At 45.7% G+C, this 16,716-nt stretch overlaps 1 protein-coding gene across 14 annotated transcripts in view; it reads right to left on the reverse strand.

Annotated features, from left to right (window-relative positions):
• The window catches only part of TLK2 (tousled like kinase 2), a 139,328-nt gene extending 123,095 nt beyond the window's left edge, over nt 1-16,233 (reverse strand). For 4 of the 14 annotated variants that reach the window (XM_073005144.1, XM_073005143.1, XM_073005142.1 and 1 more), the window contains exons 1-2: nt 15,419-15,569; nt 13,811-13,896 (exon numbers count right to left, since the gene is read on the reverse strand). In XM_073005144.1, the coding sequence (XP_072861245.1) occupies nt 13,811-13,896; nt 15,419-15,554 (222 nt within the window). In that variant the 5' untranslated portion in view covers nt 15,555-15,569. Of the gene's footprint in view, nt 1-13,810; nt 13,900-15,418; nt 15,590-15,741 lie in introns of those variants that run through there. The other 10 variants (XM_037993190.2, XM_008012201.3, XM_073005146.1 and 7 more) reach the window with 8 other exon arrangements.
• Nucleotides 16,234-16,716: the final 483 nt, after the last annotated feature.

Here is a 16,716-nt window from a genome sequence, read left to right on the forward strand (position 1 = left end):
AGGCAACAGAGTGAGACCCTGTCTCAAAAACAAAATAAAATACAGTAAAACTCTAGTACAGCAAATATGGACAGTAAATGTGTGATATTCTAAGAGCAACCTATGGTTTGACTAACATGAAAGGCTATCCTATGGCCGGGAGCAGTGGCTCACGCCTGTAATCCCAACACTTTAGGAGGCCGAGGCGGGCGGATCACCTGAAGTCAGGAGTTCAAGACCAGCTTGGCCAAAATGGTGAAACCCCGTCTTTACTAAAAATACAAAAATTAGCCAGGCATGGTGGTGAACACCTGTAATCTCAGCTAGTTGGAAGGCTGAGACAGGAGAATCGCTTGAACCTGGGAGGTGGAGTTTGCACCACTGCATTCCAGCCTGGGTGGCAGAGCAAGACTCCATCTCAAAAAAAAAAAAAAAAAAAAAAAAAGGCTATCCTGTGTAACTCGCCAAGTTACAAAATAGCTTAGTTCTTACTTACCGGGCCAATAATACTATTTGTAATAGTTGCAATTAGACCACCATTACTAGCTCATCTGCATCCGTTAACAGAATTTTTAAGACTTCTAAAGCTTTTGTAGAATGTGAATTAAAAGAACCACTATTTTCTAGCTGTCCCTTATCAATAAAGCCTGAGAGGAGGTCAACAAGAGTACAGTTTAATATGATCCAACAATTCGACTTCTAGATCTGCAGCCACAAGAATTTAAAGCAGGGACTGTGAGACTACAGCCATTTTCATAGCAGCAGCATTTGTTTTTTATAGCACTATTCACAATAGCCAAATGGTCAAAGTAACCCAAGGGTCCATCAACAGATGAATAAATAAGATGTGGTATATGCATACAATGAAATATTACTCATCCTTAAAAAGGAAATGAAATTCTGACATATACTACAACATAGATTAACCTTGAAGACACTATGCTAAGTGAAACAATCCAGTCAAAAGGACAAATACTGTTATGATTTCATTCACGTTAGTACCTAGAGTAGCCAAATTCACAGAGATGGAAAAACAGAATGATAGTTGCCAGGGGCTTGAGAGAGAGGTGGAGAATGGGGAGTTATTGGGAGGTTTTTTTGCTGTTGTTGCTTCGTTTTTTGAGACGGAGTCTCGTTCTGTCACCCAGACTGGAGTGCAGTGGCATGATCTCGGCTCACTGCAACCTCCGCCTCCCAGGTTCAAGTGATTCTCTTGCATCAGCCTCCTAAATAGCGGGGATTACAGGTACGCACCAACATGCCCGGCTAATTTTTTTGTATTTTTAGTAGAGATGGGGGTTTCTCTATGTTGGCCAGGCTGGTCTCGAACTCCTGATTTTGTGATCTGCTCACCTCGGCCTCCCAAAATAGTGAGATTAAAGGCTTGAACCACCGTGCCTGGCCTGGGAGTTATTATTTAATGGGCATGGAGTTTCAATTTGGGAAGGCGAAAAAGTTCTGGGCCGGGCGCAGTAACTCACGCCTGTAATCCCAGCATTTTGGAAGGCCAAGGCAGGCGGATCACCTGAGAGGTCAACATGGTGAAACTCTGTCTCTACAAAAATACAAAAAAATAACCCAGGTATGGTGGGTGCCTGTAATCCCAGCTACTTGTGAGGCTGAGGTGGAAGAATCACTTGAACCCGGGGGGCCAAGGTTGCAGTGAGCCGAGATCGTGCCATTGCACTCCAGCCTGGGTGACAGAGCGAGACTGTCTCAAAAAAAAGAAAAAAAAAAAAAAAGAAAAACATAAAAAGTTCTGAAGATGGATGGTGGTGATAGTTGTACAACCGTATGAATGCACTTAACGCCACCGTACACATAAACATGAATAAAAGGGTAAATGTTGTATTTTACCACAATTTTTAAAAAAAGAAGTTCAAAGTCAGGCGTGATGGCTCAGGCCTGTAATCCCAGCACTTTGGGAGGCCGAGGTGGGTGGATTACTTTAGGTCAGGAGTTGGAGATCAGCCTGGTCAACATGGTGAAACCCCATCTCTACTAAAAGTACAAAAATTAGCCGGACGTGGTGGCAGACGCCTGTAATCCCAGCTACTCGGCAAACCGAGGCAAGAGAATCGTTTGAGCCTGGGAGGTGGAGATTGCAGTAAGCCAAGATCGCACTACTGCACTCCAGCCTGGGCAACAGAGTGAGACTGAGTCTCAAAAAAAAAGCTGTTTAATAATAAATCTCTATCTCCCTCATCTAGTTAGGACTAGAAAACAGACATCATCCTTATTTTGAGACTATTTTTAGAAAAATGTTTCACCTTTATTTTCCTCGCTGTTGTCTTCAGAGAATACTTAATGGGCAAAACAAGGTACTTCTCTTGTTCCTATGGTATTTTTCTAACATCATTATTTCATTCTATGCAACCCATGTTCCCAAAAGGCTATATATATACAAAATGAAGGAAAGAATTTTGGCAGATTTTATCCTATAGAACCTTTGTTCCTGAAGGTTTATATTTTAACACCACCACTCATTCTTTCATACTACTAATACTTAACTGGAACTTTTGGAATTTATTATCCCCTATCTCAAATCTGGCTTCCTCTTTTTGTGTAGTTCATCAAACATAAAATTCTTAAATTGGAAGTACCCAGAGAATTGAAATGACTCCTAAGTTAACTAGAGCTAGCTAACTTCTTAGCAGATTCTAGTATCAAAGCTATATTATTCCTATTCCAATCCTTTGCAATATATGCAGTACTTTAGAAAAAGGATATGTTAAGAGTAAGATATGGGGGCCAGGCGCGGTGGCTCACGTCTGTAATCCCAGTGCTTTGGGAGGCCAAGACGGCCTCCTGATCTCATGATCAGGAGATCGAGACCATCCTGGCCAACATGGTGAAAACCCATCTCTACTAAAAATACAAAAATTAGCAGGGCATGGTGGCATGCTCCTATAGTCCCAGCTACTAGGGAGGCTGAGGCAGAAGAACTGCTTGAACCTGGGAGGCGGAGCTTGCAGGGAGCCGAGATCACGCCACTGCACTCTAGCCTGGGGACAGAGCGAGACTCCATCTCAAAAATAAATAAATAAATAAATAAATAAATAAATAAGTAAAATACTTAGCTAACCATGGCCAACATACTAGAAAGTAGATTCCAAACTAATCTCATCACATCTAGTAATAGCCAGGATCAAGTGAGGAACCTAACAATTTAAGACCCAGACAAGGTAGAGAGGAAGAATAGAACTAAGCCAAATTATCCCTAGACCCAGGTTTGAAATAAGAAACCACTGATAATATACCTTATTTGTTTTCCCTCTCATGGCCTTTCTTAAAAATAAAATTTTAAGAAATCTTTCCATTTAATCTGAATTTAACTAAAAGTAGACAGAGAACAAGAAATAAAATAAATGACTTTAAAGGCCAAGAGTGACAACAACGCCAATGCTAACCACCTATAGGCAGGAAGGAAGAAGGAAGCAGATGAGAAGTGAAAGTCACAAGGAGGTAAACTTTACAGTGACACAAGAGTTCACACACACTAAGTGTTAGTTTTATATTATTGACTGCAAAGCAATGAAATAAAGAATTACTTCCATAAGAAGCCAAGAATCCAGAGACACAAAACCAGAACTCAAAAAAATCACTTCTGCTGGGTGCAGTGGCACATGCCTATAGTCTCAGCTACTTAGGAGGCTGGGGTGGGAAAATCACTTGAGCCCAGGAGTTCGAGGCCAGCCTAGGGATGAAGTCCTGTCTCTAAAAGTTAAAATTTAAAAATAAAAAATGATTCCAATCTGAAGTCATTTGTAGATTAAATTCTAAAGAAAAATTTTTGAAATTAGTGCAGGCATGGTGGCTCACGCCTATAATCCCAGCATTTTGAGAGGCCAAGGCGGGTGAATCACCTGAGGTCAGGAGTTTGAGACCGGCCTGGCCAACATGGTGAAATCCCGTCTCTACTGAAAATACAAAAATTAGCTGGGTGCAGGGGCGCATGCCTGTAGTCTCAGCTACTTGGGAGGCTGAGGCAGGAGAATCACTTGAACTCGGGAGGCGGAGGTTGCAGTGAGCCGAGATCATGCCATTGCACTCCAGCCTGGCAACAGAGCAAGACTCCACCTCAAAAAAAAAAAAAAGAAAAAGAAAGAAAAAGAAAAATCAATGAAATTAAGCTATAATTTGAGAGGCCTGGGAGTATAGAGAGAGAAGAAAGTCAAAGCCCAGGCCCTGCCCAATGAGGGGAGTGTGGGAAAGCCACCCTATACATTAGAAGACCCATGGGCTACACCCTCAGGATAAGAGCGACTCAGCTCTTATAAAATTTCAATGTATAGGTTTATGTAGACTAGGCAAATTTAAAGAGAAAATTAATCAAGTGGAAGATAGGTCACAAACAAAAAGACAAGTAATACGAGAGACAGGGTAAGAGGCAGAGAAAACACAGTGAGGTCTAGTGTATGTTTAGCATGCCAGAGAAGACAGAGTAAGACAGAAGCAATATGTGTCAAGATAATGGCTGAGAATATTCTATAACAGGCCAGGTGTGATGGCCCACGCCTGTAATCCCAACACCCTGGGAGGCCAAAGCAGGTGGATCACTTGAGGTCAGGTGTTCGAGAACAGCCTGGCCAACATGGTGAAACCCATCTCTTCTAAAATACAAAAATTACTTTTTTTGTGTGTGGCAGGCGCCTGTAATTCCAGCTACTCGGGAGGCTGATACAGGGAGAATTGCTTGAACTTGGAAGGCAGAGGTTGCAGTGAAAGAGATCGCGCCACTACACTCCAGCCTGGGCGACAGAGTGAGTCGACTCCATCTCAAAAAACTAAAACTAAAAATAAATAAAGAGCCTAATGGAAGCCAGTGGACAACTGTGAACAATGGACTTTAGTTAATAACGTATCATCAATTGTAACAAAGACACTAATAATGCAAAACGTTAATAATGAGAAAGTAGGGTGAGGAAGTATATGGGAACTCTGTATTAGCTGCTCAATTTTCTGTAAATCTAAAAGTGCTCTAGAAAATATACAGACTGAGCATGGTGGCTCACACCTGTAATCCCAGCACTTTGGGAGGCCAAGGCTGGCACATCACCTGAGGTCAGGAGTTGGAGATCAGCTTGGCCAAAATGGTGAAACCCTGTCTCTACTAAAAATACAAAAAAAAAAAAATTAGCCGGCCGTGGTAGCATACGCCTTTAGTCCCAGATACTCAGGAGGTTGAGGCAGGAGAACCACTCAAGCCAAGAAGGCAGAGGTTTCAGTGAGCCGAGATCGCACCACTGCACTCAAGCCTGAGTGACACAGTGAGACCATGTCTCAAAAAAAAAAAAAAAAAAATTGTATATATATATACACACACACACACACACACACACATACATACAATTAAATATAGAATGGCAATAGCATGTGAATTGTGAGGGGAATAAATGGAGTTAAATCTTCAAGGTCACCAGTCTGGGCAAAATGGCGAAACCAAGTTTCTACAAAAATACAGAAATTTGCTAGATGCCGATGGGAGGCTTTTTTTTTTTTAATTTAAAAAAAGAAAAAATACAAAAATTATTCAAGTGTGGTGGTGTGTGCCTGTAGTCCCAGCTACTCAGGAGGCTGAGGCAGTAGGAGCACCTGAGCCCAGGAGGTCAAGGCTGCAGTGAGCCATGATCATGACACTTTACTCCAGCCTGGGTGACAGAGTGACACCCCATCTCAAAAAAAAAAAAAAAAAAAATCTTCAAGGCCCTTGTACTGACCAAGAGGAACACAAAAGTATTAACATTAATCTTTGATAAGTTAAAAATATGTGTTGTAATTTTTGTAGTAACCAAAAAAAGTAACCAAAACAGAAAGGGTACAAGACTTCCAAACTAGAAGAGGCAATAGGGAGCCTTACTATTAAGAGTTATGAATAAAAACAGTCTGGATTAAGGCAGCAGCAATTGGGGCAGAAAAACACTTCAGAAATTTCAGAGAAAGGGGCATGAGTTGGTACTTGACTACATGTGAAATAAGGAGGGAATCAAATAAATACTAAAGTAAATTAATCCACAGTTCCTTAAAATGCATCAGTATAAGTATAGGCCATTTCTCAGCATTCATGCTTATTGAGCATCGTCAGGCATGTAATTAAATTAAATGTAAGACATATAAACATTTTTTAAAAATGAAAGTGGTTTTGGTGTGTGAAATAGTTGACACTAGATATTCATAACTGAAAGCTTCTAATTGCTGCAATGAACTACATGAAAATAAAGGTATCAGTTGGTTAAATACTTTTTCAGAAGTCAAATCTGATTATATAACGTGATGTATCAGATTTAAAAATGTATAAAAGGGCACGGTGCTGTAATTCCAGTACTTTGGGAGGCCAAGGCAGGTAGATCACCTGAGGTCAGGAGTTCCAGACCAGTCTAGCCAACATAGTAAAACCCCATCTCTGCTAAAAATGCAAAAATTATCTGGGCATGATGGCATGCACCTGTAATCCCAGCTACTCAGGAGGCTGAGGCAGGAGAACTGCTTGAACCCAGGAAGCAGAGGCTGCTGTGAGCTCAGATCACGCCACTGCACTCCAGCCTGGGCGACAAAAGTGAAACTCCGTCTCCAAAAAAAAAAAAAAAGTGAGAACTTAAAAGATACTTACCGCTGGGCACGGTGGCTCACGCCTGTAATCCCAGCACTTTGGGAGGCCAAGGCGGGTGGATCACTTGAGGTCGAGAGTTCAAGAACAGCCTGACCAACATGAAGAAAACCCGTCTCTACTGAAAATACAAAATTAGCCGGGTGTGTTGGCGCATGCCTGTAATCCCAGCTACTTGGGAGGCTGAGGCAGGAAAATCACTTGAACCTGGGAGACAGAGGTTGCGGTGAGCCGAGATCGTGCCATTACATTCCAGCCTGGGCAACAAGAGTGTTCCAGTCTGGGCAACAAGAGTGAAACTCCGTCTCAAGAAAAAAAAAAAAAAAGATACTTGCTAAGGATTTAAATAAAGAACTCCTGCAGATTAAACTAATAAATTTTTATAGACATCTCCTTGTTGACTTGCTTTTTTTTTTTTTTTTTTTGAACAGAGTCTCACTCTGTTGCCCAGGCTGGAGTGCACAGTGGCACAATCTCAGCTCACTGCAACCTCCACCTCCCGGGTTCAAGCAATTCTCCTGCCTCAGCCTCCTGAGCAGCTGGGACTACAGGAACCTGCTGACTTATCTAGTCTTTCTAGGGCAGTTAACTTAGTTCTCTAGGAAACAATTCTTCTATTTTGCAATCATATTTCTCTTTTTTTTTTTTTTTTTTTTGAGACAGAGTCTCACTCTGTCGCCCAGGCTGGAGTGCAGTGGCATGATCTCAGCTCACTGCAACCTCCAACTCCCTGGTTCAAGTGATTCTCCTGCCTTAGCCTCCTGAGTAGCTGGGATTACAGGCACATGCCACCACGCCCGGCTTATTTTTGTATTTTTAGTAGGGACAGGTTTCATTATATTGGCCAGGATGGTCTCGATCTCCTGACCTCGTGATCCGCCCACCTCGGCCTCCCAAAGTGCTGGGACTACAGGCGTAAGCCACCGCACCCGGCCTGCAGTATTTCACTGGTTTATGTGATTGTGTATTAAACTGAATAATTACAACACATGTGTAAGTTATTGTAAAATGATCCTTGACGTGGTTACAATTCAACTGGTAGGAGCAATGTGATAAGCATCAGTCAGTATGGCTCATAGAGAATGGAGAATGCCTATTAATCCAGTGAATTGATTATGTACAGATTTGCTAACCACTATCCCTGTTATAAAAGATCTAAATTAACTTCTTATTGCTTTTGTTGTACTGTTGGAACAGTACCTGGCACACACTATTATAAGTATTTGCTACTATATTAGCATTGATACTTAAACTAGGTACAAGTAACAATGCATGAAAGGGCGAAATTCTGCCTACTTTACATGGTCTCCAGAACCGCTGAGACTACCTGTACTTAAACTGTCAAAAGGGAGCAGGGTGTGGAATATAAACGGCAACAGGTTGATTGAAAACATATGAATTCAAGATATAGTCAGTTTCACATTACTAGAAGTAGATTATCCAGTGCTTACAGGAAGAGATCTTAAAAAAGAGGTAGGAGAGGCCAGGCGTTGTGGCTCACGCCTGTCATCCCAGCACTTTGGGAGGCCGAGGCGGGCGTATCACAAGGTCAAGAGACAGAGACCATCCTGGCCAACTAACATGGCGAAACCCCGTCTCCACTAAAAATATAAAAATTAGCTGAGCGTAGTGGCCCACGCCTGTAGTCCCAGCTACTCGGGTTGAGGCAAGAGAATCGCTTGAACCTGGGAGGTGGAGGCTGCAGTTAGCCAAGATCATGCCACTGCACTCCAGCCCAACAAGACTCCGTCTCAAAAAAAAAAAAAAAAAAAAAAGAGGTAGGACAGCTCACATGTCAGGTCAACAAGACATAAAGAATTAGGAGCTGGGCGCGGTGGCTCACACCTGTAATCCCAGCACTTTGGGAGGCCAAGGTGGGCAGATCATGAGGTCAGGAGATCAAGACCATCCTGGCTAATACAGTGAAACCCCGTTTCTACTAAAAATACAAAAAATTAGCCAGACGTGATGGTGGGCACCTGTAGTCCCAGTTACTCGGGAGGCTGAGCTTGCAGTGAGCAGAGATCGTGCCACTGCACTCCAGCCTGGGCAACAGAGCAAGACTCTATCTCAAAAAAAAAAAAAAAAAAAGAACTAGGTTCACAACCCAGTTTAACCTTATCATCTCAAAACTGCTAAGACGATGGTTCCAGGTCCTCCTAAAAAGGGGCAGCTAGACTAGGGAGCCGCTATAGACTTTTCGGTGCACATTACACTACTTTCCCCTCATCAATTCACGAATGACAGAAAATGTCAATCTTTTAAACAAAAACCAAATAGTGCATCCCAAAATCCAAAACAAATGACCTTGGTTTAACATTATTATGAAGTAAATATGCTGAGAAACTGAGTACATATAAACACACTATGCAAGAAAATTAAAAATTTGCACTATGCAAGCAAATTAGAAATAAAAAATTAAAAACCAAAATATAGGTAATGAGCCACTTAAATATAAGTAATAGATGTGGAGATTTGGCCATTTTGTTTTAGTCTAAGTAATGCAGTGTGTATCTAATTTGCAGGTGGAAAAAAACTTGAAAGTTATACAACAGAAGATTTACAATAACCAGAAAGTTCAAAGACTGTAGCTACTTGTAACACTCTTGTCCACTAGGAAAGAATCCACAGTGGCACTGATTTTCTTCCTTCTATGGACATCAAAAAGTACTGAAAATGTTATGAATAGTTAGGAGAAACTCAAGAGACAGCCCAAGAGGCTGAACCAGTCCCACTAGATGGCGCCATCACAGGGAAGTCACTCTACTCTCTCATTTGGAGATGCAGGGGCTGAAATCTTTTTTGATCTTCAAAAAACAAAGCTGTCATCAACACAGTGATACTCTTTTTTTTTTTTTCTTTTTGAGATGGAGTGGAGTCTTGCTCTGTCGCCCAGGCTGGAGTGCAGTGGTGCGATCTCGGCTTACTGCAAGCCCCACCGCCTGGGTTCACGCCATTCTCCTGCCTCAGCCTCCCGGGTAGCTGGGACTACAGGCACCCGCCACCACACCCGGCTAATTTTTTGTAGAGATGGGGTTTCACCGTGTTAGCCAGAATGGTCTCGATCTCCTCACCTGGTGATCTGCCTGCCTCGGCCTCCCAAAGTGCTGGGATTACAGAGGTGAGCCACTGTGCTCGGCCCTAACACAGTGTGATATTCTCATTGAGAAATAAGGATCCGAAATGAGAATTCAAAGCCAGGGAGAGGAGTTTTTCCAAAAACACCCTTTTCTCCCAGTATCATCATCCCCTCCACACCCCCATTTCAAATCAATAGTCTGAGAGGTACAATGTCTTACCGGTAAAAGAAGTAATACAAAGGCTGGGCATGGTGGCTCACGCCTATAATCCCAGCACTTTGGGAGGCCGAGGCAGGTGGATCACCTGAGGTCAGGAGTTCCAGACCAGCCTGGCCAACATGGTGAAACTCCGTCTCTACTAAAAATACAAAAAATCAGCCGGGCATGGTGGCACGTGCCTGTAATCCCAGCTACTTGGGAGGCTGAGGCCTGAGAATTGCTTGAACCCAGGAAGCGGAGGTTGCAGTGAGCTGAGATCGCACCATTGCCCTCCAGCCTGGGCAACAAGAGTGAAACTCTGTCTCAAAAAAAAAAAAAAGGCCGGGCGCGGTGGCTCAAGCCTGTAATCCCAGCACTTTGGGAGGCCGAGACGGGTGGATCACGAGGTCAGGAGATCGAGACCATCCTGCCTAACACGGTGAAACCCCGTCTCTACTAAAAAATACAAAAAACTAGCTGGGCGAGGTGGCAGGCGCCTGTAGTCCCAGCTACTCAGGAGGCTGAGGCAGGAGAATGGCATGAACCCGGGAGGCGGAGCTTGCAGTGAGCTGAGATCCGGCCACTGCACTCCAGCCTGGGCGACTGAGCGAGACTCCGTCTCACAAAAAAAAAAAAAAAGAAGTCATACAAAATGGAGATTTTATTTTCCCAGCTCTGCAAACTACAGAATTAATTTTTTTCTTCAAGTTTCTTTGTTATGGAAAAAAAAATACTCTCCTGCTAGTCCTCAAGTAACAAATTCATTGTAATCAACAATACTAACCATGACTGGAAATATCAAAATTACATACAACTACTGAAGCCGGGCACGGTGGCTCACGCCTGTAATCCCAGCACTTTGGGAGGCCGAGAAAGGCAGATCATAAGGTCGGGAGTTCGAGACCAGCCTGGACAATACGGTGGAACCCCCATCTACTAAAAATACAAAAATTAGCTGGGCGTGGTGGCGGGTGCCTGCAGTCCCAGCTACTCAGGAGGCTGAGGCAGGAGAATCGCTTGAACCCAGGAGGCAGAGATTGCAGGAGGCCAAGATTGTGCCACTGCACTCCAGCCTGGGTGACAGAGCGAGACTGTCTCAAACAAACAAACAAACAAACAACTAATGGAATAAAAACAACTGGAAATAAAGCTGGGTGCAGTGAGTGGCTCATGCCTGTAATACCAACACTTTGGGAGGCCAAGGCAGGTGAATCATTTGAGGTCAGGAGTTCAAGACCAGCCTGGCCAACATGGTAAAACCTCATCTCTACTAAAAATACAAAAGTTAACAATGTGCTAGTGCCGCAGGCCTGTAATCCCAGCTATCTGGGAGGCTGAGGCAGAAGAAACTAAAAAAATACAAAAAACTAGCCGGGCGAGGTGGCGGGCGCCTGTAGCCCCAGCTACTCGGGAGGCTGAGGCAGGAGAATGGCGCAAACCCGGGAGGCGGAGCTTGCAGTGAGCTGAGATCCGGCCACTGCACTCCAGCCTGGGCGACAGCGCGAGACTCCCTCTCAAAAAAAAAAAAAAAAAAAAAAAGACTGGGAGGTAGAGGTTGAGGTGAGCTGAGATCCTGCCACTGCACACCAGCCTGGGCTAGAGAGTGAGACCCTCTCAAAAACAAACAACAAAACTGGAAATAGGTAAATTTCTTTTTCTGTACAGAGAACTTCTTTCTATGTTGAAGGCAGAATTTTCTATTAAACAGATAGGCTACTGTATTAAAGTTTTCTGATACCTTAGTTACATGATTTTAAGCTGGGGCTAGACAGCAACATGTTGAATGTCACTCATTCTTATCACTTATGCCCTACTCCATCAAAAGTATACTTGGATACAGCCATCAAGAACCTAAAAACAGAACAACAACCCTAATGACAAAGATCAGTGAGCTTAAACTATGTACAATTTGAATACAAACTTACTGACTTACAGGATGGGGGAGGGGGGGTGTCAGGGGACCATTTAAACAGACAGATCTGGATATTAGCCTTATGCTCAATCTTCAAGTGAAAAGACAAATCAGAGGTCATTTAGAGATCAATTTAGTATTCAAATACATTGCTCACTTCTACTTGAAACTACTTCACCTAGATCAGAGAGTTTACATTTGTACATGCAACTTCAATATACAATGTCCAGGAGTACAGCCACTCTAAAGTGCCACAAAAGTAAAACTGTCTAAGTAGCCAAAGAAATTAAGAATATGTAACAAATCCTGTGCTCCCAGAGCACCTTATTACAGCTGTAATACAGATCTCATCACAGTATCATCTCGCTCTCCCCAAACTGCAGATGTGGAGGTACTGTGCTCAAGCATCAGCCCTAACATCTTGCACGATGCCTAGCATACAGCAAGTCCTCAATATTTGTTGAATAAACAAAAACCATCAAGCTGGCTGGGTGCGGTGGCTCATGCCTGTAATCCTAGCACTTTGGAAGGCCAAGGCGGGCAGATCACTTGAGGTCAGGAGTTCGAGACCCAGCCTGGCCAACATGGAGAAACCCCGTCTCTACTAAAAATAAAAAAAAATTAGCCAGGTGTGGTGGTGCATGCCTGTAATCCCAGCTACTCAGGATGCTGAGGCAGGAGAATCACTTGAACCCGGGAGGCGGAGGTTGCAGTGAGCCGAGATCATGCCACTGCACTCTAGCCTGGGCAACAGAGCAAGGCTCTGTCTCAAAAAAAAAAAAAAAAAACACGAAACCCTATCAAGCTATCCCAGCTCACCAAAATGTGAGACCCATCAAAGAAGCCCATTTTTCCAACTAAACCTCAACACGCCTTCTCCTTGGAGAAGCTATTAACAGAGCACGAGATCAACACCCAGGTTACCACGAGACAGGATTTCTTGAAAAGCACAGAAAGAAATGTTGTATCACATTGGTTAAAGATCAAAAGCTCAGTCAGGCACAGTGGCTCCCGCCTGTGATCCCAGTACTTTGGGAGGCCGAGGTGGGTGGATCACCTGAGGGGAGCAGTTCAAGACTGGCCTGGCCAAGATGGTGAAACCCAGTCTCTACTAAAAATACAAAAACCAGCTGGGCGTAGTGGCGGGCGCCTGTAATCCCAGCTATTCAGGAGGCTGGGGCAGAAGAATCCCTTGAACCCAGGAGGCGGAGGCTGCAGTGAGCTGAGATCATGTCATTCCACTCCAGCCTGGGTGACAAGAGCAAAATTATGTCTCAAAAAAAAAAAAACTCAATAGCTCATACATTCACACACCTCAAGCCCAAGGAATGTGATCTTGGACCAATGAAGCTTTTAAATAAAATATTGTAAATATACTTTGCATACTGTATTAAAATCAAACATTTTACACATTGTAAAATCATCCTATGAGAGCAGAGGGGTGGACCAGTGGGTACAAAAGCACGCATAGGAAACTGTAACATTGCTTAACTTCATAGGTGCCCAATAATGGGGGCCTAATCTAGTATTATGCTCCTGCAACAAAAATAAAAACTAAGAAGGAAGAATGAAAAGAGCAACAAACCAGTCTGAGGGTGCAACCAGTAAAGAGTCTGCAGACTTCACAGAGGCCAATTTTTCAAAACTCTACCATGCAACTACCTCCAAAGTCCAATGTAACAAAGCTATGCAATGCTTTATAATTTTCTTTCTGAATGACTGACAAGTTTTAACAAAATATGGCATAGAATCTATACACACATCCTGTTAGTTTCCTTGTAACAAGAACCATGAGAAACCTCTCCTATACCAGCAAGGAAGAAGAAACATATATTCCCATATAGAACATTTTCAAACCTACTATGTTAAATGACTACTGGAATGACTAGTAGGACCTAAAAGTTCACTGAAATTAAGACCCAAATCTTCTCCCCTGCAAACTATCAGAAGGGCCTACCCAAGTTGCTCTTAATCATTTAAAAAATGTGTTTAAATCAGAATATGAATAGTGTTCATTATCATCATTTTACTCACCTTACTAACACCTACTCCAGTAAACCTGGCCTCCAGTAATTCCTGCCGTCGTGGGTCCAGGCTATGCAATTCTTCCATCATTTCTACTGAAAAAGAAAAAAGTAGGCTGTGAAACCATAAATACTAAATGTGAGGAGGCAATTTTTTGTAGAACAAAACTCATAGTAATTATTTCACTGAATGATCAAATGCAGTTAAATCTCAAGTAAATACAGCATACGAGTGGTAGACTACTATGTGCTGCATCAAACAGTAATACATTTAAAACATCTAAAGCAGCTCAGAAGTCCTCTTCTATGACAGACACTTATTCTTCCCTAGTTCTGATTTGATTTTAACAGCAAAAATAAACCCCTCAAACCCTTCATATAATCTCTGTAACAAAGTTGAGCACAGGGGAAAAAACAAAACAAGAACTAGCCTGCAAAAAGAAAATTCCTTCTATCAGCCTTCGAATCTAGCTAGTAAGTATCTTCAGATATTTATTTCCCACTCAGGAAATAGTCCTTAAACTAAAAATATAAACCATTGACAATAATTTCAAAAGAATATAGGATGAATCAGAAGCTACAAATAACTGCAAAAACACTATAATACAGCTCCTTTCTCTGAAGAGCTCACAGTAGCTCATGAGAAAAGGAATTAATTATTTTAAATTTAATAGAGAGCCCACGGTAAAACCATCCACCTCCATTCACTCAGGAAATTAATATACCTCCATAACAATCCCTTTAAAAAATCTTTTTCTGACCACTCCCTGCAGTAGGTTTCTCTTGATTCTGGACATCTGCTTTTAGCCCTCCTTCCAAGCAGGGAGGGGCAGGAGGACACCATTTTTAAACTTCCATAACCAATTAATGCACAGGCTACTTTCAGCAAATATGTCCATCCTTTGCAAGAGACCAACTCCTACACGACCCATTGAAAACCTCCCTTTAAAATTAACAGTGGAAAAGAAACATACATCATTACTTAGAACCCCTTCGAACACATTATTAAGTAGTTGGAATGGTTGGTGTGATTTTAAAGTTACTGAAAAAATGAATCGAACATTCTCCTCTGCAATCCAACAACTCCACAATCTCCAGTAACAACCCCCTTACAAGTCCTTCAGTTTCATTTCCCTTCCTGGATTGAGAGCCTGGGGCAAAGGGGAATGAAAAGGTGACAAATTAAAGTTTCACCCACACAAGCAAGTGCAGGTTAGAGACAGAATTAGGAAATTCTCAGAAAGGTTGAAATGCATCTTTATAAAAAGAAAAAGAAGGAAAAAAAAGACGGGGGAATGAGTTTCCCCCGTGGCCTTCCTCGCGTCTTGCCCTGCCCTAATCGAGGTCGGAATGGCAGAGGTTGCAGTCTCTCCCAAACCCCAAGGTCTCTCGCAACATTTCCCAAACCTATCCATCCCCAGGCCCGGCCCGGAAAATGACGCCCCGGCGGTTATTCCGTTTAATGTCAACTCATGTTAAGGAAATAGCCACTCCGTCTAATTCCAGCGGGGCCTTGGACTGGGATCCTCCCTGCAGCCAACAGCCGGGAAGCAGGGGCGACGGGGCCTGGTCCCGGCGCCCCTCGCCGGCTCCAAACTTTCCCCAACTCCAGGCCCACCTGTCACGGAGGAAGGGAGGGCCGGCTCTCGGGGGCGCCCGGGAGGTTGCCGAGGCCTCCAGCTGCCGGGGCGCCCCCGTCTCTCCTCCGGCCGCCGGCCCCAATCCCAGGCCGGGGCCGCCTGGGCCTCCCCCATCTTCGGCCCGGCCCCTCGGCAACCCGCAGCCCTCAGGGAGCCCCTCCCGCCTCAGCGCCCAGGAGCTGCGGTCCGGAGCCGGCCCCGAGCTGGGCCCAGGTCGCAGGCTCCTCAGGCCAGAGGGGTCCCTGGGACGGTTAATGCCCCAGGCCTGGCGCCCTCCCCCGCCCGGGGCTCAGCCTCTCACCTGCCGCCGCCGCCGCCGCTCCACGCTCCTCCCGGGAGGGGCCCCGACCCGACCCGGCTGCGGGCCGCTCCGCTCTCCCCCTGGGCAGGCCCGGGGCGGAGCCGGGGCCTCTCCTAAACGCCGCAACCCCCCGCCCGGGCAGCCGCCGCCGGCGCCGGGCTCCACGAGAGGGCGGGCGGGGGAGGGGGGGCACGAAGGCCGCAGATCCCCGGGCTCGCGTACAGAGCCAGGCGCCCGACGCGGGCCCGGGCCCGGGCGGCCGCGGGGGGCGCGGGACCGGCCTCCTGGCGCCGGACAAAGGCCAAGGGAGGCGCAGGAGGGCCCAGGCCGGGCCGGGAGGTGGGGGCCCGCTCGGCTGGGGGCCACTCGGGTGCGGCGCGGAGGGCGGGGGGCGTCGGAACCGCTGGTGCCCAGGACCCGCCTCCGGCCCCTTAATCCGGATCGGTTCGGTCCGGATTAGTAGTGATCGGTGTAAACACACTAGTGAAACCGCGTGTTTCCTCGCGAGATTTGCACGGCTGGGAGGCAGGGGGGGTCCTGGGGGGGTGGGGGAAGCGCCGACAGTGGGGGAGGAGGGGGAGGGGACGAGGAAGGTTGGGGGGGGGTCCCCGCTGCCCCGGCGCCCCGCCTCCTCCAATCAGCGGCCGCGCTGCCGGGCAGGGGTTAACCAGGGGACCCCGCGCCGACCGAGGAGGCCGCGCCTTGCCGGGCGGCTGAGGGCGGGCGACGGGCGGCGCCGGCGGACGGGCCGCGACGCGAGGGGAGGTCGGGCGGCCAGGGGCACCCTGCGACTGCCGGAGGCCAGAGGCCTGGAGGACCCGCCGCCGTCTTTGTCACCGGTCCCCGCCCCGCTGGACTTGCCCGGGCCGGGGCAGTTGGGCCGGCGCTGGAGGGGCTTGACCGCCCAGGTCCACCCATTCTCGGATCTGCCTCGCCGGCCCCGCGCCCGCCCAACCCCAGCCCAACCCCTCGGCT

The sequence above is a fragment of the Chlorocebus sabaeus genome, chromosome 16 (assembly GCF_047675955.1).
Source record: "Chlorocebus sabaeus isolate Y175 chromosome 16, mChlSab1.0.hap1, whole genome shotgun sequence".
In the NCBI taxonomy this organism is placed as follows: domain Eukaryota; kingdom Metazoa; phylum Chordata; class Mammalia; order Primates; family Cercopithecidae; genus Chlorocebus; species Chlorocebus sabaeus.